We start from the raw sequence: 27,736 nt of genomic DNA on the forward strand, positions 1-27,736 counted from the left end.
TATCTTTGGCATTTTTTATTCAAAATAAATCGATACCGTTCTGTTGCTATTGTTGTTGTTATTTCTATATATACTCGTATATAATGCTACTCATATTGTTACAAAATACAGTGTAAACATTTGATTTTTGAGCTTCTCGAATACTCAAAGTTTGTTAGTTGCTTAATTTAATAGGCATAACGCATAATGTTGGCGTTTGACAATTGTTTTTGTTCTTTAAGTAATTCAGTTTGTTGTTTAGGTAAAAATATTGCTCTAACTTACATAGGTTTTTGTTTGTTGTATAAAATGATGATACGTTCTAAGTATAACCAATAATATTTCGTACAATTCAAGGTGAATATAAGTACTGCAAGATTAGCAGACATGCTTACAAATAAATATAAATACAAACGTGATTTTTTCGTTCGTTTTCTTTTTCTTATCTTTTCATTTCCTTTTCTTTGCTTCGGGTACATATTTAAACTTATGCAATAGGTATGTGTTTGTAAACGATGTAAAAAATCATTAAAACTAATGGCTACTTTAAGTAATAATTTGATATAACACTTGAGGGTTTTCTGAGTATGGGATGTATGTGGCAGAGCATTAATCAATTGGATATGGATATGGTTGTTGGTGGGGGTGTGAAGGAAGCACTTGTGGGCGTTTAGGACCATGCTGTATATTTGATTAGTTGTTTGCATTTTAGCTGGATGCAATTAATAAACATATATATTTATATATGCTTGAATCTGAACATGCGATAGACTTGTGTTAAGCACACAAAAGTTACAAGAAATTATTGCTTAATACTAGTTCGAACCCAAATTTAGAAGCATGCGTTTAAAAGAAAGATCCTCTAGTCTAGTTTTTGAACTCAAAAACTCGACTCTGACAGCTCACTTTTTTGTGCCGTGTGTATGAGTGTTTCTAAACAAAAAGAATTGTCGGCCGTAACTTTATGAGATATAACTTCATATAACGTTCTTACATTTTTTGAAGATCATGATTTAAAAAGCCAGGTACAAATATTGAAAGAACATGAAAAAAATAGAAATACTAGTTGCACAGACAACAATTGGTAATTGTCGGAAATCAAAAACTGCCGTAACTTAGTTCGATTTAGTACCTTAAACTTATTATAAATTATACTGTATGGGGTGTACTTAAAACGCTATACTAAAAATGGGCGTGTTTTTCAAGCATTTGAGCTTGCTGTTTCGTATATAAATTAAAGTACATACTAAATAAATATGCAGCATACATATGTAGGTTTAAGCTTAAGACTTTTAGCGCACTTGCACGCATATCCTGTTCATTTAGTTTTGTTTTATTTAATAGTAACCGTTTATGAAATCGCTAATTGATTGTATCCAGTTGTGTCCACGAATAATATATATGTATACACATGCTTCACCTTTTCTCTGTTATGAATACAATGGTCAATTCATTGCGATCAAATCAATTCAATTCAATGCATTTCATTCTCAATTGTCAAGTCAATTAATACAAAATTCTTATACAAATTTCTGATGCATACCAATTGTGCAGTATTGTTGAGATAGTGGGTATAGGTAGTGAGAGTTAAATGATTTGTAGACTGTGTATGTTATTTTGTTTTGTGGGTTACTACGATTTTTTTATTGTATATGTTGCCCATATAGTCGGTTCGGTTTCAGTTCGCTTGTTTCCTTTTGACACATTTATGGCGAGACATATGGTGGTGGCTTGCGATAGGAGGGCGTGGCTGGGGATTTCCCCCGGATTTCACGACCGCCCACCACCACTGCCGGCGGTGGCACATACTCATCGACATCGTTGTCACCTGAAGAATTTCAGAATCATTATATTACACATCATAGCTTATTGCTTATTTCCATTGCACGTACCAATCAAATTCGATGTGTTATAGGACGGTGGCATTAATGGTGGCTTTTCGTCCTTGAGTATAACAGGACTCTTATTGCCTATCTCAGGCTTCTCATCAAACTCATCTTGAAATATGACGGGTATACCCTTGGTGCGGAAAGATTTGCGTTCCTCCTCATCACCTACAACACATTTGAAGTACATATTAGGTTTAAATCTTTCATGAATCTATTTGAGTCGCTTACCTAACTCCATTTTGCCGCTCTTGTGACGACGTCTATGCAAACAGCATGCTATAATTGAGGCCAGCAATATCATGACTAAAATGATAACGGCAGGCAGAATAAATGTAGCCAAGTATTCTTCGGAGAATGTGGACTTTAAGCCAGGCTCCTCGGTACGCGTGGGTATATATTCATGCTGATTTATGTCCATAGTTTCTAGAAATGCGACAATGCGATTATATACGGAAGCATATTGTGATGCTAAATATTGAGGCCTAAATATTTGAATCTAAGCTGTTATCTATTGTGGAAAACTATCGAATTTATATTAGCTTTGGTTTCGAGAGCAAAACACGAAAGCAAAGCCGTTCGAATTCAAATCGATTCATGTGGAACAGACCTTATTATCTTATAAGTATCTATACTTACGATGGCAGGCACCGAAAGGCGCAACCGACAGATTTGTCAGATTGAGCTCCGGTCCCAATAGCTTCTTCACACTCTCCCTGAGCATCATGTCGCTGGTGAGATAAACGCTACGCGTGATCGCCATCTCCTTATCAGGACAACGGTTGTGCGACTTATACAGCGACGTATTGTAGAAATTAACAATCGTGCCATCCGAATCGTGATGCGTTGTTATCGAACGCACCTGTATCTGATTCGTATTCGAATCGCCGTGCAGTTGAGCAATACGCTCGACAAATTTGCGCTGCAGATCGGCATTGAAATTCTCGTGGCGTATGGCCAGATAGGCCTTGAAGAAGACGCTAAACTCCTTTTTGGGTGCATGACTGACGACTACGACAAGCGCGTCGGTGGCGCTTAGGCCCCCACTGTCCTCGGCCACCAGCAAATACTCATCGGAGCCGAGGTCACCACTCTTGGGTATGCCATAGAACTCCTGATTCTTTGAATCGAACTGCAGCCAGTGTCGTGTGCCCAGCTCTTTATGATCCTTGGTCTTCAACGTCAACGTCAGCTCATTATCGTTGGGATCGTAAAAGGTATCGATTGGCACCCTGTATACCAGCAGCTGGCCCACGGACGCATTCACGCGATCCACCTGATTGCGGGGCATGGGCGGCAAGTTTTTGGACATATGCATTGTGGGCTTGGGCTTGGTTAGCTCCGTCTTCAGACAGGAGCCAATCAACTGCCCTGTAATCGACTTTATTCCCAAAAGCGGCTGCACCAAATCGCTCAACCGTTGCGCATCCAACCGTCTGACAATATCATTCAGCTCTGCCTCGGGACACTCGGTTGTGGGCAGCGTCTCATTGAAATAGACAAATGTGGCGCTGTGCGGATCCTGCGGCACTTGCCGTATTTCACGTACCACCAGCGCTGCACTGTTCCCGTCTTCCAGGGTCCTAGCGATCCCATGTATCAGTTTCAGCTGCCAGTCAATATTCTTCAAATGCTTCTCGTTGATGCGCACAGCAATGTTGATCTCATGGTTGATTGTGCGCACCCCGCGATGCTGCTGCACGCTGATCTCGACTGTTTCCGTTACGCTCTCGTTACCCGAATCCGTGGCGGTCAGGCGATATTGCCAGCGTGATACCGTATCATCCAAGGGCCTGTAAAGGCACAATAATTGAGAATTTTATAAAAATAATTGTTACTAGGTCGTACTCTTTTTTGTATAGTAAATTAACCGGGATTAATTAACTAGGTTAATTAAGTGGAATGATTACTTTGCTGCTAACTTCTTATATTAATAATTCCAATATTCTGTATATGTTCTTATCATGTTGCATTATCTTTGTATAAATTATACATAATTTTAAGTGAAGACACGAACGGATAGATTGGTGATGTTCATGTTCATAGAGGACTCAATATAATGTGAAAAGTATTTAGCTCCTAAGCTGTATAGCTAGATTTTAAATACAATGCAGAGAATTTCGATGCCGTTTCCAGATGTACGAATAAAACAAAATATATCCATCGGCAATGAATACAATTGAAATAACAACAAATTTTTGGTACTGAAAAAAAACTACAATAATTGCAACTTACAGGCCATAAAGTTCGCGTTTCTCGGCATTGAACTGCAGCCAGGAATTGTGTTTCAATTCTTGCCCATCCTTGTCCGTAAGTTCCAATCGCAGGTTTTTCAGATCCTCCGTATCGAAAAATGTGTCCTCGGGCACCAGGAACGTGAAAGCTTTGCCCGAAGTCACCGCCAACTTCTGCAGTCGGGTCTTGATGATGGGTGCACTGTTCTCGTTGTGAGGCTCCACATAATCCGTCGAGGCGAAAGTTGTGCTGCTCACCTCGATCGACGCAACGGGCACATGTGGAGTTGTCGTAGACACTGAAATGGTTGCCGTGGACTGCAAAAATATTGATCAGTACTGGAATGCTTTAGTCTACATCCTGAAATACTTACATCCTGACCAGCGGACACGCTGCTGTTGTTGCTGGCATCGATGGCATTGGCATCCTCTTCCTAGGAAGTAAAGCGTTCATAAGTAAAATGTGGATCGTTGGCGGAATAGGCGCTATTTGTGTTATAATTAGTGTCATGCGTTGTGAATACGAAGAGTTGATCCAAAACCGATCACATTGACTTGCCATTATTAATCTACCATTAGCCATAGAGACAATGTATGTATATACAGGCACATATATCAACATAGAGTATATAGTACAATACAATCCATACCACTACAAAGAGCATGCAGGGACTTACAGCTTGTCAGCAACCGGACAACATGCAGGCGTGTGTTTAACTCTCACGTTGATGCACTGCATCAAACGCTTTTATCCGTTGCTAATTGGCGATGTTCTTACATGCTAATTGACCAATAGAATGGCGTATTAAAATCATTAGGTGCATTAGACTAGAAAATCCTGTTTATTCACTATGGATTGCTTATAATTGGCTGGCATACATGCGCCACCGTTTTCTGGATGATGGAGGGAAAAAAGGCCAGCTACTTGGAATTAAGTGTGTATTTGTGATGTTTGCAGTGCAGCTGGAGAGGGATTAACAAAACTATATAACTTGTTCTGCGAACCAACTAATTCCTACGGGAATTCAAAGCAAATGTTCACCTTGCTAACAGTGCTCGGCACGTAAGCTGTCGTCGAGCTCTCAAAATGAATTTCGCTAATGGACTGACCCGTTGTTAAGGCAACACTAGTTGCCGCTTCAACATCATCGTCTTCTGTGAAATGCCTGGGCGACAAGCTGCTCAGCGTTAGCTCGGGCTCGCTATGTACTTGCTGCTGCGTTTTTATTTATATTTGACAACAATTAAGAAACATTTATTAAATGTGGTGCAGGTTCGAGGGACGCAGATTTAAAACATAAAACTAGCGTGGTACAATTACATAATTGAAAAGAAAAAAGGACAAAGAACGCAGGAAGTGGCATTAAGAAAGGCAAACTTTAGCCCTTCAACGTTGTGGACATAATTTTAAGTTGATTAAAAAACGGGTGGCATGAATCAATTTATATCATAATCATAATGGATTGATTAGGTAAAGGTATATACATAAGTACAAGGGTATTCTATTTGTCTCATTTCTCATATCATGCTTGGTATGTAGACTTTCATACATATGTACATTTATTCAGGTTTCCATGATTTTAGTGAGATTTCGTCGTTCAATTTTGTCCAAATCGTTTTCACAAATTAAGTAAAGTTATCGAATCGGAGTTCTAATGTGCGGGGAGATGCTCCTTCAAATAATGGTAAGTGTAATTAATTCGAGAAAATAACTCGTTTTGTAAAAATCGAAGCTCGAAAACAGGGTACTGGCCTATATCGATAAAGTTTTAATATTTCAGTTGTTTGTTAGGCACATATTTTTTTAATTATTCAGCTATAAAACCAGATTAAGATATCATCACGTTGAAACGTATTTAAGAAAAACATATTTGTATTTATAAAACAAAGAAAGTTTAATGGATGAGGATCTAATCGGATATGTTTGATTCACAAAAACTAACTAAGCTTTAGACAAATGTCTGCCCCATTCTTATCGGGAATCTCCTATTGCATTTTAGTTTATTTTATGTCTCTTTAACGTTTTTACTATATGAACACAAGTTTCAATGCAAGTTTTTGTACTTATGTATCCTCTATCCTCCACATTTAATACTGCATACGCTTTAATGTCTTAAATAGTAGCTTTCCTATATATTTTTTCTGCATTCGTTACAATATCGTCTAAAACTTTGTGTTTCCCAAGTATTTGCTTGAATGCACAGTAATTATATGATTGTATTTCTTTTTGATATTTAAAACTAAAAGAAATATTTCGTAAGCACACAAAGCAAGTCTGAAATTTGTCAAATTGTTTGCAAAAATATTTTACATTGGAGCGACACAAAAGTTCTCATATTTTTGTACACTAAATGCTTACACAATACGAACAGCACAAGAGGCACAACTAACTTGGATTATATTTCACATAGAGAGCGTAATAACATAAAAGGCTACAATAACAAATATAAGCATATATGTATATGGCCATACTTGTATATGCATATACACATGGCTTTATAAAAGAGAAGAGGATGATACACTTATACGATAGACGTTGCACATGTACTATGTATGTGTACGATTATGTTTGTACGAATCTATGAACAACAGACAGAACAGGAGAAGAGGGGAGAGAGAGACAGAGAGAGAGAGAGAGTGGCAGAGAGGACACACACGATAGCGACATTACCTTTGGCGATTGTGATTGTGTTGCTGTTGTACTTGTTGTTGATGATGGTAAAGTTGCTGTTGTTGCTGTTGTGAAAGTTGTGTTGTTATTGTTGTTGTTGTTGTTGCTAACCGTTACAGACTCAGTGACACTGATTGTGCTTGGTGTGGTGTTCATAGTGGCTGAGGTCGTGGTGGAGGTGGTGATGGTGCTTACAGGGATGCTTGTGCCGGCGGCAGACGATAACGATGGTAACGAAGGTGTAGAAGTCGTTTCAATAGTTTCGATTGTTGTTGCAATTGATGGCACAGACACCGATGAATTGGCATCGTATGGTGAAAATGAAGGTGACTGCTTGCTGTTGTTACTGATATTGTTGTTGTTTTCTATGGAATTGGGCTGTGTGGAATGGGCATGTACAGACGCTGACTTGGGTGTTGCAGGTGTGGCAATTATGTCTTGATTAGTGGTTAGTAATGTGCTTGTTGCCATGTGATCTTCTACATTAGCGGCTGTCACAGCGACGACGACAGTATCCTGTACACCATCATCATCATCATCATCATTGTTGTTGTTCTTGTTTATGATGTTGTTGCTGTTGCTGTTCATGTTGGGCGCAGCATCAAATAAGCTTGGATTTACCGTTGCACTAGTAGTTGACGCAATGCTGGGCGTGGCAGTATCCGCCTTAATCACATCCAATTCATTGTCAAATTCTTCTACGAGCATCTTGTCAGTCTCCACAATTTGTGGCACCGCTGGCACACCTACGGCATGCGTTTTCCCCAACTGTTCCAAATCAACGTCCTCGTCAGCATCGTCGTCAACACTCAGCACAGACAACTCCTTAATGTTTTTAGTGTTCTCAATGGTTTTGCTAATGACCGATTCCAATTTGGAGACACTCTCCTCGATTTCCTCGTCCAAACTGTTTGGCCTGCTCTCCACAATTGTGGGGCTGTTGGGCGGAGCTGGAGCGGTAACTTCTACAGCGGGCACAGCCCCTGCTCCAGCACTGATATTATCGGTCTTCAATTTGCGAATCGCGTTTCCATGTTAGTAACAGTTTGAGAGGTTTAGGGGTTTGGTAGTCATGATGGTTGTTAGTAGCAGATATTTGTTTTATTTTTGTTGTTGTTGTTGGATTTTATTTTTGGATATTTTAAATTTTTTGGCAATAGTAGTAACAGTAATTAACAGTAATGAGCACAGCGAGTATAATAGCAAAAAGAGAAGAAGAGACAAAAACACCATATGATGAATAACAGTTATGTTCAAATTCGATTGCATGTGTGTATGTTTGTATGTGTAGGGCTTGTCAAACTAAACATTTATATGTATGTGTATGTATGTATGTGTGTATATCTACTACTTTTAGTCACTTATGTAGTATTTGTTGCTGTTGTATGACAGTGTTGGTGCAATTTATATATATATATAGTATATATGTGTGTGTGTTTTTATTTTTAATCACATATCAACAAAGTGCAGTAACAAACATAATAGACTTCCGGAAATAATAACGGAGTGTGTAATATATATATAACATTATACATATAGAAAACAAATTAAAGAAAATAACATCCGTATGTGTGAATGTACTTAACAATTAAAACCGTGTATGTAAATCATATTACCAATATGATCAATGACAGTGAGTTTAATCAAAAAAAAAGAAGGCGGAAAGTAACGGTAAAACAATTGATTCACACTTACCACGCCATGGTGATGACGATGGGCATGTGTAGGCGCTGGCGTTGTGGTGACTGGCTCTCTATAGATACAAAAATTAAAACGAATCCATCAGTAATCGAATCAACAAGTGCTTTATTTAAAGTGTGTATGAATAATACTTACGGCGTTTCCTCCTCGCCGTAGTCATACTCATAATCGTCCTCGGGTGCTGAGCCCTCCGTATCTCGTCGTTTCCGTTGTGATCTGCAATTTGTTAAAATGGATTTGAAAAACCGATGCATACAATATCTGCAGAACAATTTAACTAATTTCCGCGAATCCGCAAGAGCTACGCCATTTTTACAGTTGTCTTACTCATCGTACAGTTGCTGTTTATCACAATTTGTGATTAATAGTAGAACTTTTATGTTATATATTGGCTAAGTACAAGTACATTATGGTTGTTTTCTCACCCCTTGACTTAAATAGTTGAATGCTCAATTATAAAAAGCCCACATTAACCATTGACTTGGTCTTCTCCTGTTAGACTTCTAGTCTCAAGAAGAGACGAGCTTATTTCTTTTTCTGATATAATTAGTTTTTAATTAATTGGGAAACAAAACAATAAATGTGCTATATTCAGTCTTTAAACACATTTTCGTCACGAAATAGGAACGTTCTTTAGCATACAATTAGGTAAATATCCACAAATGGGCGGATTTGGATGAAGAGAAGACTTTAATTTGTTTCATTTACCTGGGCCTCAATTCTTTGCGCCATATATACCATGTTCCAAAATTTTCCTCCGTTATGGCGCCGATGGTGCCATCCTTAACTTGATGCGCAATCTGCTTGACGATTGGCTCTCCCATATCAAAGTAATTAGCACCGCAACCAATCTAGAAGTCACATGAACGGAGCATACTTACAAGTCTGCTCTTGCAAACACATTTTAGATTCTTAGACTTACCATAAAACTAGCGCGTCCCAGACGCCTATTCGTAGTCTCCCAGCCCTTCTGAAGCTTTCCACCTTTACGCATGGCTGTTTTTTGCATAGACTGCAAGTCGTGCCTTCTTATCGAATCCAATGCTATGAATTCCTATAACCAGAACCCAAATAAGCACATGTATTTGTGTTCCCCTATGGTGATTGTTTCTTACCTTTGGTATGGCAAAGAATTTGGCCAGCTTGGATTGGACATGGGCGCGTTTGGCGGCGCTCAATTCGTTCCAGTCGTGCTGCTTCAGCACCAATGAGAGCACAATCTCGTTCGGCGACTGCTCACAGCGCATAAGTTCCGTAACGTAGGGGTCTTGCTGATAGGCCGGCACATCTTTGGGCTCAATAACGGGCACCTAGAAATGAAAAGTTATGCATTAATGTGCAACAGCTGGTACATAAAATCCGATCAAGTCGAGCAGTGCACATAAATTCCAGCTTGCCGAACATAATGCGCTTTGTTCTCATTCAGCGTTATCATTTCGTGGCTATCTAATCGTGGAGAGCGTCGGTTCCTCAAAGCGTCCCAACGCAGCAAGTCGCGCATATTTCAACTTGAGGCTGTCATGCATCATCAATCAAAATTACAAAGAAACTGACAGCTGGGCTGGGAGCTGACGATGATGCTGACGCTGACTGACTGACTGCCACTGCAGTTAACAAATGCCCGCAGTTGAGCGTGGTCGCGCCTGTGGTCTCCGGCCCTAACCACAGCCCAATCCATTAACGAGTCGACGACAATGCCGGCCTGTGTCTCTAAAATTTAGAAGTCACCCAAGCAGGCAGGCAGTTAGGCCGCCACTTAAGCTAATCTGCAATCCCCACGCAAATGGCCACCCAAAATGCTCAGCAAGTGAAACACGGCATGAAAATTGCTCAGATACTCCTCGCACTCACCTGGGAGTCGTTTAGGTTGAAATCGCGCTCTGCGCTCACGTGCGAACCGATGCAGACCAGCAAAAATAGCAGCCCCGTCATCGTCGACGACATCCGATTAAATTTCAATGATGAGCGGCGCTGCGACAGTGGCTTCATATTTGCTGTGTCTGAGTATATGTACATAGTATATAGTATAGAATACAATTTCGATTTCGTTCGACGAAATATAATATCGAGAGTATCGGTATGCCGGCTGCAGTTTCTTCTCTCTCCGTCCACTTTATCAGCTTTTTTTAAAAAAAGGAAAGTAAGAGTTTTGGATTCAGACTCGGACGCTTTTGTGCGGCGATTTTTCGTTTACAACATCTGAAAACAATGCAAGAAAAATGTCGTGGGAATTATTAATGATGACAAGCTTATTGACGGTCTATAAATAATCGTCCACTACGTATTCTTCGTGTATTTCTCTGGAAGCGTTACACGAAATTAAAAGTTATGTCTATGTTAATTAAGTAGTAATTATATATACTATATCTATTTATGGGCAAATGTACAGCATATATGTATACATTAATATCGAAGACCATACATTTCATGCATGGGTCGCTGACCCAACCCCATTTGGGCAGTCAATGGGCGGTCGTTGTGGCAGCAATCATGAAAAATGCTTCACGTTGTTGTAATTAGCATAAACAACTGTGAAAAGGCCGAACGAGCCTTTCAGTTGGTCTGTCAGTCTCTCAGTCTCTGTGTATGTGTGTTGTGTTTGACTGAAAATTAGCGCTTGATTAACATGCACACGATTTCTGTATAATAATTAGCCAGAGATGAAAGCGAAAGTTCCAGCTGATCTATTATTGTGGTCACCGAGAAACGCACACACCAGATGGATTTTATTCAGAATTTCACAAAATAAAAACATTTTTCAGCATTTTCCAGACTGTGTACTCAGCTCCAGCAAGGCCGATTGTTTTTTTTTTTTTTTTTTTAATAAATAAAGCCATTTAGTTTTAATATAAATGTTCTGTCTTAACAAAAGATTATTTAATTTTGGAAATGACATAAGCTCGGGCAGTATTGGGTGGATTTGTATTGATGTAATGATTTATGTATTTAGCATTTGTTGCTTTTGTAAAAATAAATAAAACTTTCGTGATAAAATAGGCGTTTTTTGATTCAAAGAAATGACTTCAGCTCGCACAATTCAAATACAGACTATTTATATTTGTTTTTCACATTTGTGGATGAATGTACTTTTGTTTTTGCCAATTTAACATTTACGTCATAATATAAGCATATAATTTAATGGGATATACAATTTATACGTAAATCCTCACTGACTTTTGATTATCAGTTCATGGAATTACAAAAGTTTAAAAATCCAAAAAATGTACAAATACCTTCAAGTGCAGTTTTTGTAAGAAGTGAAGCAATTCGCTATTTTCTTTGATTACAATTTTCTCAATCAATTATTTGATTGAATTTTAGCCAAATTCTTGCGAAATGGGTTTCTTTGTTTGATAGTCAAGCGATTCAGTTTTGAGGTTCAAACGCAAGTTTGCAAGTTTTGCAATTAGTTTCAAAAGTTTAATAATCTCTATATATTCGTATATAAAACAGTTTGTCCTGACTGACTGACTCACTAATTGGCGATCAACGCACACCCCAATCTTCGAATTTGGTTTTTATATTCTCTGAAAAAAATACAAAAAAAGTACATACTCGCATTTTTGAAATTTTACTTGCAGCTTGAATTATTGGGGTTTTAATATTTCTTCTCTTTTTTTTCAAATGAAAAGTTTATTTTTTTATTTTAAAAAATCAGTTACAAAGATTAGAGATAAGCATAGTGCTTTTGGTTCGTATCCAAAAGCCAACACAAAATAGTTTAAAAATGTTGGGCGTGTCTATGTCTGTGTGAATATCTGATTAACTGTTTCCTAGGCGTAACTTCAAAGTCTGTGCCTGAAGGTACGTTTAAATCCAGCAGCCAAGTGGCTTATTGGTTTATTGTAAGGGTATGTGACTAACTGAAAAGGCAAATCAAGAGAGAGAAAGAGCACTCTAGTAAGATATAAATAGAAGGGCAGCCATATAAATAACAAAAATAATCCATAAAATAAAATATTTTTAAAATCCTTTTTTTTTGTTATGCGATGGAACTCCTCCAATAACATTGCAGCGGGTCTACTATTAATAATAATAATATTAATTTAATATACCAATTTCTGAACACCCCAGAATTTCATTCCTAACGAAAAAAAGTGTCCCAATGATTTGGGCTGAGTATTGGTACATATATATACATATACCTACCAGAACAATTTTAGAAATGTTCTTAGGGACCAGAAAATAACGGAAATTGAAGTGGCCAGTAAACAGCCCATATTATCCAGCAAGATTTACAAAAATGACTGTCATTTACAGTCGGTAAATGATTTCATAAATAAGTTATTAAAAGAATGGAATCAAATTAGTCCCACAAGAAAAACAAGTTGATTTCCTCTTTCAACCTTTAATGTAGGATAAAGAGTAGATTTCCTCTTTGATCAACCTCGCTAATTCCCAATATTTGGGTGAATAAAAAAAAAAAAATTTTATGACCACATTTGGAATTCTGGGCTGATCCCATTTCCTTGAGTTAATCATTCAGCACAGCTAATAGGCTTATTACAAGTATCTGCGAGCAACATGTGTCAGACATGAAAACATATTTCTGTCGAGCGTGGAACGGGGACAATTGCATAAGATCGCAGCGTTGTTGGGAATATACGAGTATAGTGTCTCCACAAATGCGATGGCAGAGCAATGAATGCAATGCACATAAATATGAAAAATATGGGATATTTGAAAAAAGTTGAATATGTGTAAAATGCATTGCGTACATGCGTTGAAAACTAATAAAATTTGAAACGGCTTAATTGAAGCATAAAATATGCCAGCAATAACAACATAACCCACAACGACTACAACAACAAAAACAACAACAACAACTGCAGCAGCAGCAGCTACAAGCCACAAGCGCGCTCAACCAACAAGCCGGGGCGTTCAATTAGAGGCAGCAATGAGAATACCAACAACAACAACAAGAAGACTAATAGCAACCATGCCGGGTGCGATGATGATAAATGCAACAACTTGCAACGAAGCGCGCCCAAGTACTTACATTTTTTCATCGAACTTCTACCACACAGAAATAATAAATACAAATTCCATATTTTTCATACTTCAAATATGCTCATAAATAGTGTGGTTGTGGCCGCAAAAAAAAAAAACAAATAAATAATAATAATAATAAGAAAGAAACAAACATATTAAATGACTCTCGCGGACGCATACAATAAATATTTCGAAACGTTGTATGTAATTATTGATTTCAGGGCGTGTGTTGTATTTGTAAGTGTTTGTTGCTTATTGTCTGCTTGACTGCAAGAAATGCTAATTGTGTTGTCTTGACTTGGCCATATGTGCCTGTTTGTTTGTTTGCCTGCTTGCTTGCTTGTATGTATGTATGTATATTTGTTGTTCAAGTAGAAAGTAGCATTATCATCAATATTAATTTAAGAAAAACGCCGCCTCCATAGCAATGGACTCCCCACCGTCAGAATAAATTGCTGCCGGCTTGCCTGAGCTCTGAGCTGTCTTCTCAGTGCTGTAAGCCCTCTGCGCTTATTTGTCCAGCCCAAGACCAGGCGTGTCGCACATACCAATGAACTGGCGTTGTTAACTGACGCCGGCAAAAGTGTCAAACAGGCGGCAGAAACTATGCAAAATGAACTTAAAATGCAGCCAAGCATGCCGGGGCCATCAGTCAGTTGGTCGGTCGGTCCGTCGGTCCGTCGTGCTCGGCTTTGAATGCTAGCTGCCGGATTGCTATGAATGGAAATGGGCACAAAGCCGGCAGACGGCAGGCAAGGGAACATCTAAAAAAAAGAGCCCAAGCCAAGCCCCTCCCTCACTCTGCACATAACATAACAAACACATAGAACCGACATTGTAGTCCATTGTGGGGGTGATGGGTGGGGGGAATGCAAATGAATTAGCATTGCGCCAAATGCAAAATATTTATGTACTCACAACAAAACAAACTTGCAGAGCGAACTCAACAACAACAAGAGAGAACGCTACAGTCGAGCAAGCCCGACCGTGTAATACCCTGTACCCAGGTAAACTTCCGTCACTGAGTTATATGCGCCCATAGCAGCAAAGGAAGAAGAAGAGCGAACTTGTTGCTGCAGTTTGTGGGGGTTGTACTACCGAGAATTTGTTTCGCTAATAACTTTTCTTGGAATTGACCGAATTGAATTAAATTTTAATCAACAGTAGATAATTATGTGTGTAAATTATGTGTGCAAAGTTTGGTTAGGGTAGCATTTGAAATGTGGACAAAATTCCGAAGCGGGGAAGGGGGGGACAACTAAAAAAAATAAAATAAACTCGTCCTTTCTCGGACCTAGGAGAATCTGGATGCCAACTTTGGTTATTCTAGCTCTTATAGTTTCTGAGATCCTTGCGTTCATCCAGACGGACGGACAGACGGACGGACGGACATGCCTAGATCGATTTCTCTCGTCATGCTGATTCAGAATATATATACTTTATGGGGTCGGAGATGCTTGCTTCTGCATGTTACATACTTTGCACAAGCCTAATATACCCTTTTTACCCTACGGGTACAGGGTATAAAAAGGCAAACTCCGTAAAAGTAACAGCACCTAACAATCGAAACAGACAAACCAACAGGCAGCCAGACAGTCAGTCAAATAGTCAATTATAAGTACAAATATAGTTCCACAGTGGCTTCAAAAACAAAGCCAATCGGTGACAATTGCACCCGATCTGTCAATAAAATAACTACATTTGGATATTTTTCTAATTTTCTTAATATATAGTAGAGCTATAAAATAGTGTGTTCTGACCAACTGATTATTGATTAACGCAAACGCTAAGACTTAAAAAGCTGGCAGTTTCTTTTCATAGTGCATGTTATGTTAGCACTAGGAAGGTTTTGGATGTTTTGTTTAAATAAAAACCCAAATGCGATAAGACCGGCTCCAACGTTTGTATGATAAATCAACCGATCGACTTAGTCATACTTTACGTATGAAATAAACACAAAATACTTATAGTATAGCTATAAGAAAGTGACAGTTTCTATTCATAGTGTATGTTATATTAGCACTAAGAAGGTTTTGGATGTTTTGTTTAAAAACCCAAATTGTATAAGACCGATCGACTTAGTCTTACTTACTTTAAGTATGAAATCAAAACAAACGTCTTGTTTGAAAAAGTTGTTGGGTCATGAATTGTTGGTGTTTTTTGTTGTAATTTTGCAACAATAAAAGTAATAGACAATAAATCCACAATCTAAAAGGTAAGGCAATCTAACATTTAAGTCTCAAGCTTTCCTATTTTAAAATATTAATACATAAAAGAATGAGTATATTAATTAATATTAATTTTATAATATACAAAACAATTTACTCAACTCTGTCCGAACAAGAGTCAAACATTTTCTACAGCCCTACAACCATTTTTTTTTATTCCTTTTTACTCCACTTGGGAGCTTAGGGCTTCTACAAGAACATTTTTTCCATCTAACTCTCTATTTCTAGCCGTCTGTCTGTCTTCTCTGTATACCATATGGTGTTGTTTCTGGATAGTTCCTGAAGGGTAGTCCGCCGCCAGGTTGTCGTCGTTAGATCTGCCGATCCGTCTTCTTCCTTGCGGGTGTTCATCCAGTCTAGCGCCATCCTTAACATCGAAATCGAAGTGGAGGCTGCCACCTGTCGCCGCCGGGGAGAGTGTGTCCAGATAGCGTGGATGGATGTGTTCTTTGGTGGATAAATGACCACGACGTTGAAGTAAGCAAGTATTTAGAAGAGTTCTTTTTCGAGAGGAGAACTTTTTAAGGCCATTCTCTCGCTATGAGTGGGGTTCCAACCCACGACCTTTTGTTCTTCTATTCCAACCAACGACTCAGAATATTAAATTAATTTTAAACTTCTTTGCCACAAAATTAAGTCCCTACAATTAAAGCTCTCTGTTTCTCTCTTTTCTTCAAGTAAGTTGAAAAGTAAATGAACCATTTAAATGATTTGTAGGCTATATAGTCCATAGTATATAGCTAACATAGGTCGACATGCCACGTTTTTCGGCTATGTCGCTTCGACTTGGAAATACTGGCCTAAAAAAATTATAAAACGAACTGTATACATATGTACATACATATATGAATATCTGCATCTGAATCTGAAAAAACGATATCTGTGAAGAATATCCACACATTAAGTTTTCTCAGCAGCTAATCATTTTATAAACTGTTCTTTAAAGCCCTAAATATTATTATGAAGATATTTAGCAAAATATCAAATGCTGAATTACTTATTTTATAGCCAATCCCATTTAAAAAGTGACAATTCCTTGACACAATTTAAACAATATTTACAATTTTTATGCACTTGAATATCATAAGTGGGCCCACTGTGTGTGTGTCAGCTTGGTTAGTCAACGGGTTGCTTGTCCAACAAGTTTTCTGTGACCAGCATATAAACAAAGCAACAACACAAGCCTGGCATACAACTTGTTGTTGGCCAAAGTGCTTATGTCTCCCCTGCTTTGGCCTACAACAAGCAATGCTTTGGCCTATACACACACACACACAACATACACACACACTTGACTAGGCCTGAAGTCAAAGTTCAATGCAGTGGCGGCAATATAGACTCGTAAATTCAAAGAGCATATGCACAAAGACAAACTAATAAAGGTATAAATGCAGTTATAGATACTGCTCGATTGTTCAACCATATATACGAGTATATATCCACTTATGTACGTGTATGTATAGTATATATGCATAAATGTGTGTATAGAAGAGCCACAAGAACTGCCTCAAACGCCCACGCGCCGCGGCACGCCGTTCTGTCGTTTCAAGTGCCACAAAGACAAAGCGCATTCGTATCTATAATGTGATTAGAAGAGAAAGACTGACTGATGCAGCCACGATGCTATTTAGACTCGAGTGCTTTTTATGCAGCAGCGGAAACTTAATTATCGAACAGCATATGCTGCATCTACATCATAAGTATATGTGCCTATGTGTGTGGCAAGAATCAAATAAAACCTGCGGCAGCCATTAACATTTTTAATAGACCTGAGTGGCAGCATTAAAAGGTGAGCAGGAAAAACCCTTGATTGCATTTTCAATAAAAAGGTACAGAGCAATGTTTTACATACAATAGGATTGCTAGTTTACAGATGAAAAGATGATATGATTAATACGCATGAATTGCAAAGCATGAATATTTCAACATTTTTGTTTTAAAAAAATTGAAAAGAATTATCTAAATAGAAAAAGTTCAGAATCGTCAATATATTTAACTTGCAAAAATGTAGGGATTCCACCAAACAATCATGGTAAGAGCTTCAATGAGTGTCAATGCCATCAACGTTTTTACGGATGGTTCCTAACTTGAAGGCAAAAGCCGAGGAGGAGTCTACTACTTATTTATTAAATAAATAAAAATAAAAAATAAAATAAATACGACTCTCTTTCCGCCTCCCAGATTGTTGTAGTGGTTATCAGGCTGAAGTTCGACACCGGCACGTAAAGGGAAACTACATCGCAGATGAGCTGACCAGGGAAGAAAATACAGCACACTCCCTCCTGACAAAAAAGGAATTTAAAGAAAACTTAAGAGAATATTTCAGCTTCCTAAGTCGCACCGTTTGGGCTGTGGGTTGTTCGCCTTTCCACAGGGAAAACCCCTTTAAATCAGTCCCCAAGAAAAATTTAAAAAACTGGCCCTATCTTGTTTATTTTGTACTCTTTTATATGCATATTTATATATCCTTGTCACCAACAGAACATTAATCAGTCTGAAAATTGTGAAAGCATTGCTTTACAAGTTAGACCTTAAATTAAAGTTTGAACATTAAAATTTTTGTGATTCTAAATTGATTGGTTCTGTGCTGCAGACTGTCACTTTAATAAATTGGTGGCGCCTCATGCTGTGTGAGAAATTTAATGCTGCAACGTGTTCCCCACACACTCAGTCTGGAATGAAAAAAAAAAAAACACACCCACTCGCGATAATTATGGGAATGGAATAGCGCCTTCCTCGCATTCATTCACGGCTGGTTTGTTTGAAGCCACCCCATTTCCTGTGGGATTTTCAAAAATATTTGCGTGCATATAACTTGATATGCTTTATTGAATATTTGTGGGGAAATTCTTATCTAAAAATGCATTTTCCAAAAATATTTTAAGCCTCGTAGTCAGAACAGAGATATTGAATGCATCGATATTAGATAACTAAGCCGTTTTTTATTTTTTAATTATCAGGTGCACACTTTTATTTTTTATTGTTGACCACCAAGTGTGGCAACAAAAAATAGTCTGAAGGAACTAATTCTATGAACCAGAATGCATGAAGAAAAAATTGTAGTCTCACACCGAATTTCTATTTCACCCTTACTTATTCAATGTTCTCTCAAACGTTAAGATCGTACGTTTGTCAAAAGTAAAACAAGCTCAATAATTCTCAATATTTATAGTTTTCCCATTTTCTAAGCAAAAAAAATACTCCTTTAAATGTTTCGAACAAAGTGCAAGCTATCTACTATACGACTTAGCCTTCTAGTATGGGCTAGAATTGAAGACAATATGCAAACAGCAACATGAAAGACATGTACAATATACATATGCTGTATCCCACAATTTCTCACAAATTTTACGGCAGTTATTATGTGATGATTATAAGGTGGTGTGGCATTATTAAAAACTCATAAATACCATGACTCTGATGTCGCGATAAGCAAAAAAGTTATTTAACTTACTGTACTGCCGACTAATAAAGATTAAGGTTTGTAGTAAGCTGCGTTTAACAAATATTGGTTTTCCTAGCTGTGCATACCAAGGAATATGTCTATACTGATTTGCTTTATCGATCATTGTTGTATATATTGCTCAGAATTTCGCATTCAATTGATATAATTAGGACGCCACAAAAACTGTCAAAAACCGAAAAAAAAAACAGTCAAAAGTGAAGACAATGTTGATTTGAATGCGTACAACCGTGTGTTTTATTTTGGTGATTCGGCCCCAATGTCGTAAAGAAGGATCTCTCATCAGTCGATACTTGTGACAGATTTGTTGACAAAAAATATTCGCTCTTAATATTCGCCTAATTTGGATGAGTTTTGCCTTTTCGCAAAATTGATTTGATTGATTGATGAAACCGCTTTAACAACATCGAAGCTATTTAAAAGGCTAACTCCAACGACAAGCTAAGATACTCGACCGAAATGCTCGGAAGTTGATTATTTTGAATAAAATAAACTCATTTTCTTAAAAAATCAATTCTGTGTGTTTATATTGAAAAGGCTCTGTTTGTTTTGGGACGCACCATGTATTTTTCTGATTTGTTAAACTTTAACTGGCGTGGCAGCTTCGACTTAACCATGAACGTAATGAAAGGGCGCCCTGCCAGTTTATTTACAAGACAATAGTAGGAATTCTTTAAAACCACAGTGCACCACACACACATACATATGCACACAATACACATATCTATTTACATACTATACATACAGACAAACTGCACAGCACTCGCACTCGCATCTGCATCTGCAACGGTACAAAGAACTTCATTGTGCGCGATGTGGCCACAAAAACAAATTTATTTTCATTATGACGACGTCTTCGCTGTACTTATACAGATATCTCGTACATAAATACATACATACATACAAGTATATATATAGATACGTACATATACAAGTAGATATGTACAAGTGCAGAGTGCGAACAACAACTACAAGGGCTACACGCCCACTTAGCACACAAGCACACGAGCAAGAAAGTGCGCCTACTTTTTGGCAGTGACTTGACCCAAGTACATATGTATGTACATACGTACTTGTATAGTATGTACATAAGTACGTTTGTATGTATGTATGCATAAGTATTTATGTATGTAAGCGTGCAAGTGGCAGCAGCTGCTGTGCCAGCTTACACAGCAAATTATTTATATGGCTTTTATATTTTTCCAATGAAATACAAACAGACGCACTCACTCACACACACACACACACACACACACACACACACACACACACACACACACACATAAAGACACACAAAAATACAAGCAATAATTGTACGCATTGTGGTAGCTTTCTTTCTCCCTAACCCCTTGGGATCACCATCAGCAGCTTTAATTAATTTCATGGAGCGTGTTGGGCGCGACTTTTTAATGCGACCAGCACTGCTCTCTAATCGTTTATAGCTTATATGTGTGTGTGCGTGTGTATTTTGTTTATGTCCAATCGAACAATTGTAATACATACCTACACACACACACACACATACACACGCAGTACTATCTGTGCATATTTTTTTGGGGTGTGTGCATTGGACTGCCGCGTAAAGTTTGACCCAAAATATTCATTTCAAATTTTAATGAGTCTCTCTCTTTTCTTCTATTTTTTGTCTAGTCTAATGAAATCTTGTCGTTGAAATATTGTGTCATCAATGAACTGGAACTTCATACACATACATACATACACACACACATACTATATGTTTAAAGAAAATCATGCTGTACAGCGACGCATAATGAAAGGAGGCCACAATTACTAAAAATAGATGAGGTTCCCAAACGCTGGCAAGGCGTGTCGCCTTTTTGTTTTGGAAACAATTTTTTTGTTTCTAAATATTCGAAAGAGCACAGAGGTTGGGGCACAATTGATTTATTTAGTCGATCGAGATCTATCAATAAACTTCAAAGTACAATTCTTTTAAATGCTAGACCAACATAACCCAAATATTTGCAACTTGTAATCAAAATTTGGAAATTACAATTGCCTTCTTAAAAGCCTTGTTTGAAAGAAAATATTTATACAATATACATTTACATATATTCAAAGGAAAAATTTTTGTTAATTGCATGGAAATTAAGTCAGTTATTTATATGTTTAAAGACTTTTAAAATTGTAAAGGAATAAATATCACGAACAAGATTGTCTGCAGCATAACTGATTTTATTGATAAGTTAACTGTAAATTGAATTGTACATTTTTATTATTATTTATTTCATTATATTCATTTGATGTAAATGTAAGGGTATATTAGAGTAGCTAAGATTATAGCACCTTTTTTTTAAAGGTACACATGTATTACTTAACATAGTGAGACGAATCAAGAATACTACTGTGAGGCATAGTTTTAAGGCTAATGCAATGATATTGTAGCCATATCTGATGGATAGCATCAAACGTGAGACGAGAATGTAAGCCATTGTTGGCCAAATGCAGAATAAGAAAGAAATGCTTTCTAATGCAATATCAGAAAATACACAAACAGTAGGGTTCGCGGCTCATGGCCATATACATACTATTACAAGGTTAATCAAAATATTCATATATTTTTATACTCTGTACATGAAATGTACGAGAGTATATTAGGTTTGCGCGAGCTGAAAAATGTAACAGGCAGAGGGAGGCGTGGCAGACCCCACAAAGTATATATATTGTTGATCAGCATGACAAGACGAGTCGATTTAGCCCTGTCTGTCTGTCTGTCCGTCTGTCCGTCCGTATGATCACCTAGATCTCAGAGACTATAAGAGCTAGAGACACCAAATTTTGCACAAAGATGCCTTATGTGTGTACGCTATACGAGTTTGTTTTATTTTTTTTATGTCCCCCCCACTTCCCCCCTATGGGGGTTTTCCCGATTTTCCATTCGTATAATCGCTTATATCTCGGAGACTATAAGTCCTAGGAACACCAAATTTTAGTCCCAGATGCCTTATGTGAATACGCAGAAAATGTATATTTTGGAATTTCCCTCCCTCCCCCCTCTACCCCGCAAATCGTAACTCCAGTAATTCTTGGAATTTCGAACTCAAATTTTGCAAAGTTAGTACTTATGTGTCCGTATGCCAAGTTTCATCATGATAAACCGATTTAGCAGGAAGTTATAGCCATAAATACCCTTTACTTGAGTTCGAATACCGAGAAAGGTAAAATCGATCAAATTTTTTTTTATTTTCTTAATTATTTTTATTTTCTATAATTATTGTAAACATATGTACAGAGTATTTCAAAGTCGGGACACCCGACTTTAGCTTTTTTACTTGTTAATACATATATTTATTTAGTTCTAGAACTAGTTGCACGTAAAAAGATAAAAATATATTTTTTATCTACATATGCGCTATATATTTGTACATATATGTACCATATTTTAAATAAATAATAAAGTTACAAAATGCTTCCAAGTCTACATAGATATCTTGGATAGCGTTTAAATTGATTTGTTACACAAATTTAACCATCGACTCTGCACAAACCCCATTCATAGTGATATCAGTTTTATCTATAATGGAAATTCAAATTTTAGCTTTCTTATATGGCGCAACAATTAAAAACTGGCGCAACTGACACATATTGCGAGTATGAGTAGAAAGGGCACATCTATACATACACATATGTATGTATGTACTATATTGTGTAGACACGTGGTTGCATGCGTATGTTGCAAGTGCTAGAGTCCGAAAGGGGAATGTAGACAAAAGGCACGCATGACGACATTATGTGGCTTTCACAGATAAATATGGCCAGGCCAGATATGATAACAGTTGGGCTTTAAAGTGGTTAAGAGATATGCATATCAGATAAAATGCGATCGTCGGTTATATCGCGCCAACATATAAAAGTAGCTGATGTGTAACCTAATTTCCGGCAATGGCTAGACAGTTACCCAATTGCTCGTTATGAATGGCGGACGGTTGAGGTGGCTAGAGAGCGAGCCCTCGAATTGAGCAATGAGCCGTAATGCCGTGCACTCCCCTCACTGTCTTTGTGTTTAGCAAATGCACTAAATGAGAGAATTAAAAGGGGAAAACAGAGGTGTTAACATGCGAAACAAAATGCACGGCCTTACTACTTATAGCTAAAGACTAGGGTTAAGAAAACACGCAATGGCACGTTTTCGGCTAAAGGCACGCACGCATATACTCGCATAGCCCCGATTCAACCAACTGACATAGTGCGGTGCGATCGCCGTACCCATATCAGAATTTGATAGAGTTTAATTGACTGTAATTGGGGTATGACGCTGACGCTGACTCTGACGATGACGACGATGTCAGCTTAAATAACAAACACGCATAGAAAAGGCAGCGACTTTTTGGCATGACTTGCCACAACAGTTGAGGCTGCAACTGCAACAAATGCAGCGGAGCGGCGGCAACGCCTTCCCATATAATGCCTTTTAATGGCTTTTGTGATACTATGTCAACGATAGAGACGTTCCCAATTGGTATAAGCTGTTGTTTGGGCATAATCAAAAAACATAATCAAATAATTGGAGTGTAAAAGCAATGCACAATGCATACGATTTCTAATTAAGACAAACAAACCATGACAAACGTCAATAAACTTGAGACGTAAATTGAGACCTAAAATTGGATAACAACTGAGCTTAAAATTACAACAAATTAAAGTAAATAGACTGACAGCAGACCGACGTTCTAATAATGTCTCGATCCACATGGTAATTTGATTAGAAATCACGCGGCAATTATCGACAGTGAAAATTTAACCACAACAACAGCAAATGCCAAAGGCTTGTGTCATGCAAGCATACGAATATATACATCCATACATATGTACATACATATATGTTTGTTTGTATGTATGTGAGTGCAGTGCAGCGGGCATTCAACTGCAGTCTTCGTTGCCGTCTCCGGCAGGCAAAGAAGTATCTGCACCGTCACAACAAAAATATTTTTGCGTGGGGCGGACAACACCATACATTGGCAGAAATGCGTTTACGCACAGTGGTAGCGATTCATTATACGTTTGAGCATATATGTAGTATTTGTAATGCAATGCGATTTTAATAATCTGCAAACTAATTTGAATAGCCTTCATCTATTGGTTAACATGTTATTGCTTATATTGTATTGTTCTTAATCTTAGTTCATTTAACTTATTTAAAACTGGATATAGGAAGTTAAATACTTTCGATTCCGTGTCCTGTGAAGCGTTATTCATAAAGCTCCAGAATCAATACAAAGGAAATTATTTACAAAAAGGTAATATCCACCAATAAAAGGGCCATAAAATTCCAGGCTTTAACAATATATTAAATATATAGCCGAGTTAATTACATCTTGTAAGACATAGCGATATACTTTCACTACAAAAAGCGAATAAATATAAGTTTGAAATTTAAGCCTAAATGTACACAAAGATCGATCTACAATTATATCTTATTGTTCTTATTAAGCGTAACTATCAAAATACGTTGACATTTGCTTTTTCCTTAAAAGGTGCGAAAAATATGTTCCATTTGAAGATATTTTTATCATACTTGACTAATGTTGAAAGACCAACGAAATTCGATAAATTATTTTTTATTTAGAATTTTTATTATATTGAAGATTTATTTGGAATTTTTATTATATTTGTGGGGTTGATAACAAGAAAATGATTAATTAAGCCCATGACAGGTAAAAACAAATATAAAATATATTGAGAAATTTAACTAACTGCGTGAATCAATGGCAATGTTTCTTATATTTTTAAGTTAAATAACTTTATGAATATTTGGCCAGAAATGATTCCAAACTTAGATTGAACACATGATTTATTTCGATGACCCATGTATTTATTTATGTATTCAATGTATTCACATCATTATCAGCATTTCTTATACTTTTGAGAAAATAATAGTTTTTCTGGAGCAGCAACTTGAATTTGAACCACGGTGCAACGGAGGCGGGAGCTGACAAGCACGACCCAAAGCATCTGGGCAGGGCTAAGTCAGTGTACCTCTGATATATTGGCCAAATGGCATGGAGTTTACGGTGGAGTCAACTTGACGATCGCCAGTCTCACATAATTTGCATGCATAATACATGCATCTGTGGCTGCAGTTGTCGTCGTGGTCGTTGTTGTTGCCTTTCTCGTTGGAGTTTCGTAAAAATTGTATGCTCCTCAATGTGAACACAGCATACACATACAAGTATGTGTGTGTGTGAGTGCGTGTGTGTATGATGATTTCAATAAAACAAACTCTAAAAACAAACATAGAGCATGCAATACGCAAAGTTTTTGACATGAAAAATTTGTGAGGCAACAACTACTCGTACAGCAACAGCAACATCAAGGGATTGATGATGATGTAGACAACGACAACAACAACGGTGATGACGATGACGACGACGACAGCACCATACGGCCAACAGTTGGTGCCCATTGCCGGCCAGAGCGAGAGCGGATCATGGCCGGGATCAGGGACAGGGCAGGGTGGGCAACAGCAGCTGCCGCCATGATAGATTCGTATATATTTTTGTACTTCAACGGCCCATGGAGAAACGATAAAAAGAATAAGACGAGAGACGACAAACAACAACAGCAACAAAAATAAAGAGCGCAGCCAGGAAAAAGTGGGGAGATGGGTTTTGGGGCAATAGAGCCCACAGGCACAGTTTGTGTGGATGTGTTTGTGTGTGTGTGCGTGTATGTGTGTTTGCTGCGAACATCAAAAAAGGCCAAACTGCCCGAAATGGTGCAGGTCAGATAGCGAGATAATGCAAGTTTGATGCGAAGCAGACCCTTTATTATAATTAGAAATTCAATTTCATTAAGAGTGGGACAGCTGTTAAAATGCGTGCTTTATAATTATGCGGGCGCTTGTGCAATCATTTTGTACCAGCAGCAGCACTCCACACACACACACACACACTTGACACAGACAGGCAACAGAGCGTAGAGCGAACGCCCCCAACAGCAACAACTTCAACAAATTGACGCAGTGTGATTAAAAACACATAAAATGTGCCATAAAAAGTAAATCCTAATATGAGAAACCTATGCTAAACGGTCATAAAAGAAATTTTGAAGTATCGTACGCAACCCTAAGCACACGCAAACGCACACGCACACTCAAACACACATACGTACACACAGCGGCAAATTAAGGGTGCTAGCGGATACGACCAGACATGTCCGTCCCTGCGCACAAAGCACGTCTCAGCATCAGCGCCAGCATCCGCATTTGTGCCCCTTTGCAGAGTGCCAAAAATGATTGGTATAAACAAACACACACATACATACAAGTACATACATATGTACACGCATATGCAGTAAATCAGTGTGGTGTGTGTGTTGAGTGCCGTCATCAAAACACAAACACACTGACTGTCACAACCGCCCCCCACCACCGACACCTTACATGAAGATTTTGACTGCAACGTACGATTTTGTTTTTTTTTTTTTTTTTGATTGTGCTTTGGATGGTCGCTAAAATCATCTGCTAAATGCGGTTGCTGTGACAACCACGCAGCTTAATGGTTGGGATCGGGTTTTGGCATTAACTTTTTGTGCAGCAGCAGCAACAGCACAACAACATTTCATACACATCATCCACACCAGCCAGAGCAACAAATATTCGGAGCTGAATTTATTGAGAAGTTGGGGAACCTTTGGGGGCTCTGCCACATCACATTGTACGCCGACGCCGTGTTGCCGCTTCCGTGTTTCGAAATTCAATTTATATGTGTGTGTGTGGATGTTTGTATGTACTATACCTATATATGTATGTATGTATGATGCGGCCGACGCGTACTGGGAACGATGTTGATGGCTCCCCACGCCGATGTTGCTGCTGCTCTGCTCCACGGCTCATTCAGGCGTAGAAAATTGTGAGTTCAGGAAAATCGATTTTCTTTTTGTATATTTGGTCGCTTCTTTTCTGGTGCGTGTGCAAGGCGACGGATGGTGGCAGCTTTGCTTGCCTTTTTTGGCTAATTAGCGTGCCTTGGATTAGCCACAGGCCTCATTGCATTAAAAATAAATTGCAGTTGCATTGCACTTAGCCCTACCCCCTCCCCCTTCACGCACAAGCACACCTACATGCACTCACCTCTCAACCGTTCCAACTTGATCCGTGTTTGCTGCAGCGTGCTATTTAAGTCTTTTTTACTCGGCACACAGATGACGAAGACTTCCTTCTGCCAAATAAATAAAAAAAAGTGCGTCCAAACACCGACACCGACACATGCACACACACACATGCATAAGCAAACAGCAGCTGCACGTAGAATTTTCACTTGCACTCGCGCACCTCTTCTCACGCACACACGAGAAGGTTTGCCAATAAATTGACAAGTTTTGCTCTTCTGCAGCGCGCTATTTACACTTGCTTTATTACTACTTTTTCGATTTTCACATTACTGCTGTATTGTTTTTGTGCATTTCACTACTTTTTTTCTAGTATAACAAAATACAAAACATAACGCGCTTGCATTCGTTGGAGCTAACGCCGCTCGAATGGCTGTGTGGAGAAAACTACTGAGTAGGAGGTGGGGTAGTTTGACAGTTTAATGTTGACAGCTGCCGTTTCTTCAGTATGG

The 27,736-nt window shown here is 38.1% G+C and overlaps 1 protein-coding gene across 2 annotated transcripts; it reads right to left on the reverse strand.

The window, feature by feature from the left end:
- LOC115623622 lies at nucleotides 1-27,650 on the reverse strand. Of its 2 annotated transcripts, XM_030518056.1 has the most exons (14): nucleotides 27,247-27,650; nucleotides 10,323-10,670; nucleotides 9,587-9,781; nucleotides 9,394-9,525; nucleotides 9,180-9,322; nucleotides 8,607-8,687; nucleotides 8,466-8,523; nucleotides 6,771-7,778; nucleotides 4,474-4,533; nucleotides 4,101-4,417; nucleotides 2,505-3,658; nucleotides 2,097-2,291; nucleotides 1,872-2,033; nucleotides 1-1,807 (listed from the first exon to the last, which is right to left on the reverse strand). In XM_030518056.1, exons 2-14 carry the CDS (start codon nucleotides 10,485-10,487, stop codon nucleotides 1,686-1,688), a joined length of 3,792 nt encoding a protein of 1,263 aa, XP_030373916.1. In that variant the 5' UTR covers nucleotides 10,488-10,670; nucleotides 27,247-27,650; the 3' UTR covers nucleotides 1-1,685. The 2 variants fall into 2 exon arrangements, with proteins under 2 accessions (XP_030373916.1, XP_030373925.1); XM_030518065.1 differs by lacking the exon at nucleotides 6,771-7,778 and having other exon boundaries at nucleotides 1,686-1,807; nucleotides 27,247-27,649.
- Nucleotides 27,651-27,736: the final 86 nt, after the last annotated feature.

The sequence above is a fragment of the Scaptodrosophila lebanonensis genome, unplaced genomic scaffold (genome assembly GCF_003285725.1).
Source record: "Scaptodrosophila lebanonensis strain 11010-0011.00,11010-0021.00 unplaced genomic scaffold, SlebRS2 tig00000001-arrow-pilon, whole genome shotgun sequence".
NCBI classification, from domain to species: domain Eukaryota; kingdom Metazoa; phylum Arthropoda; class Insecta; order Diptera; family Drosophilidae; genus Scaptodrosophila; species Scaptodrosophila lebanonensis.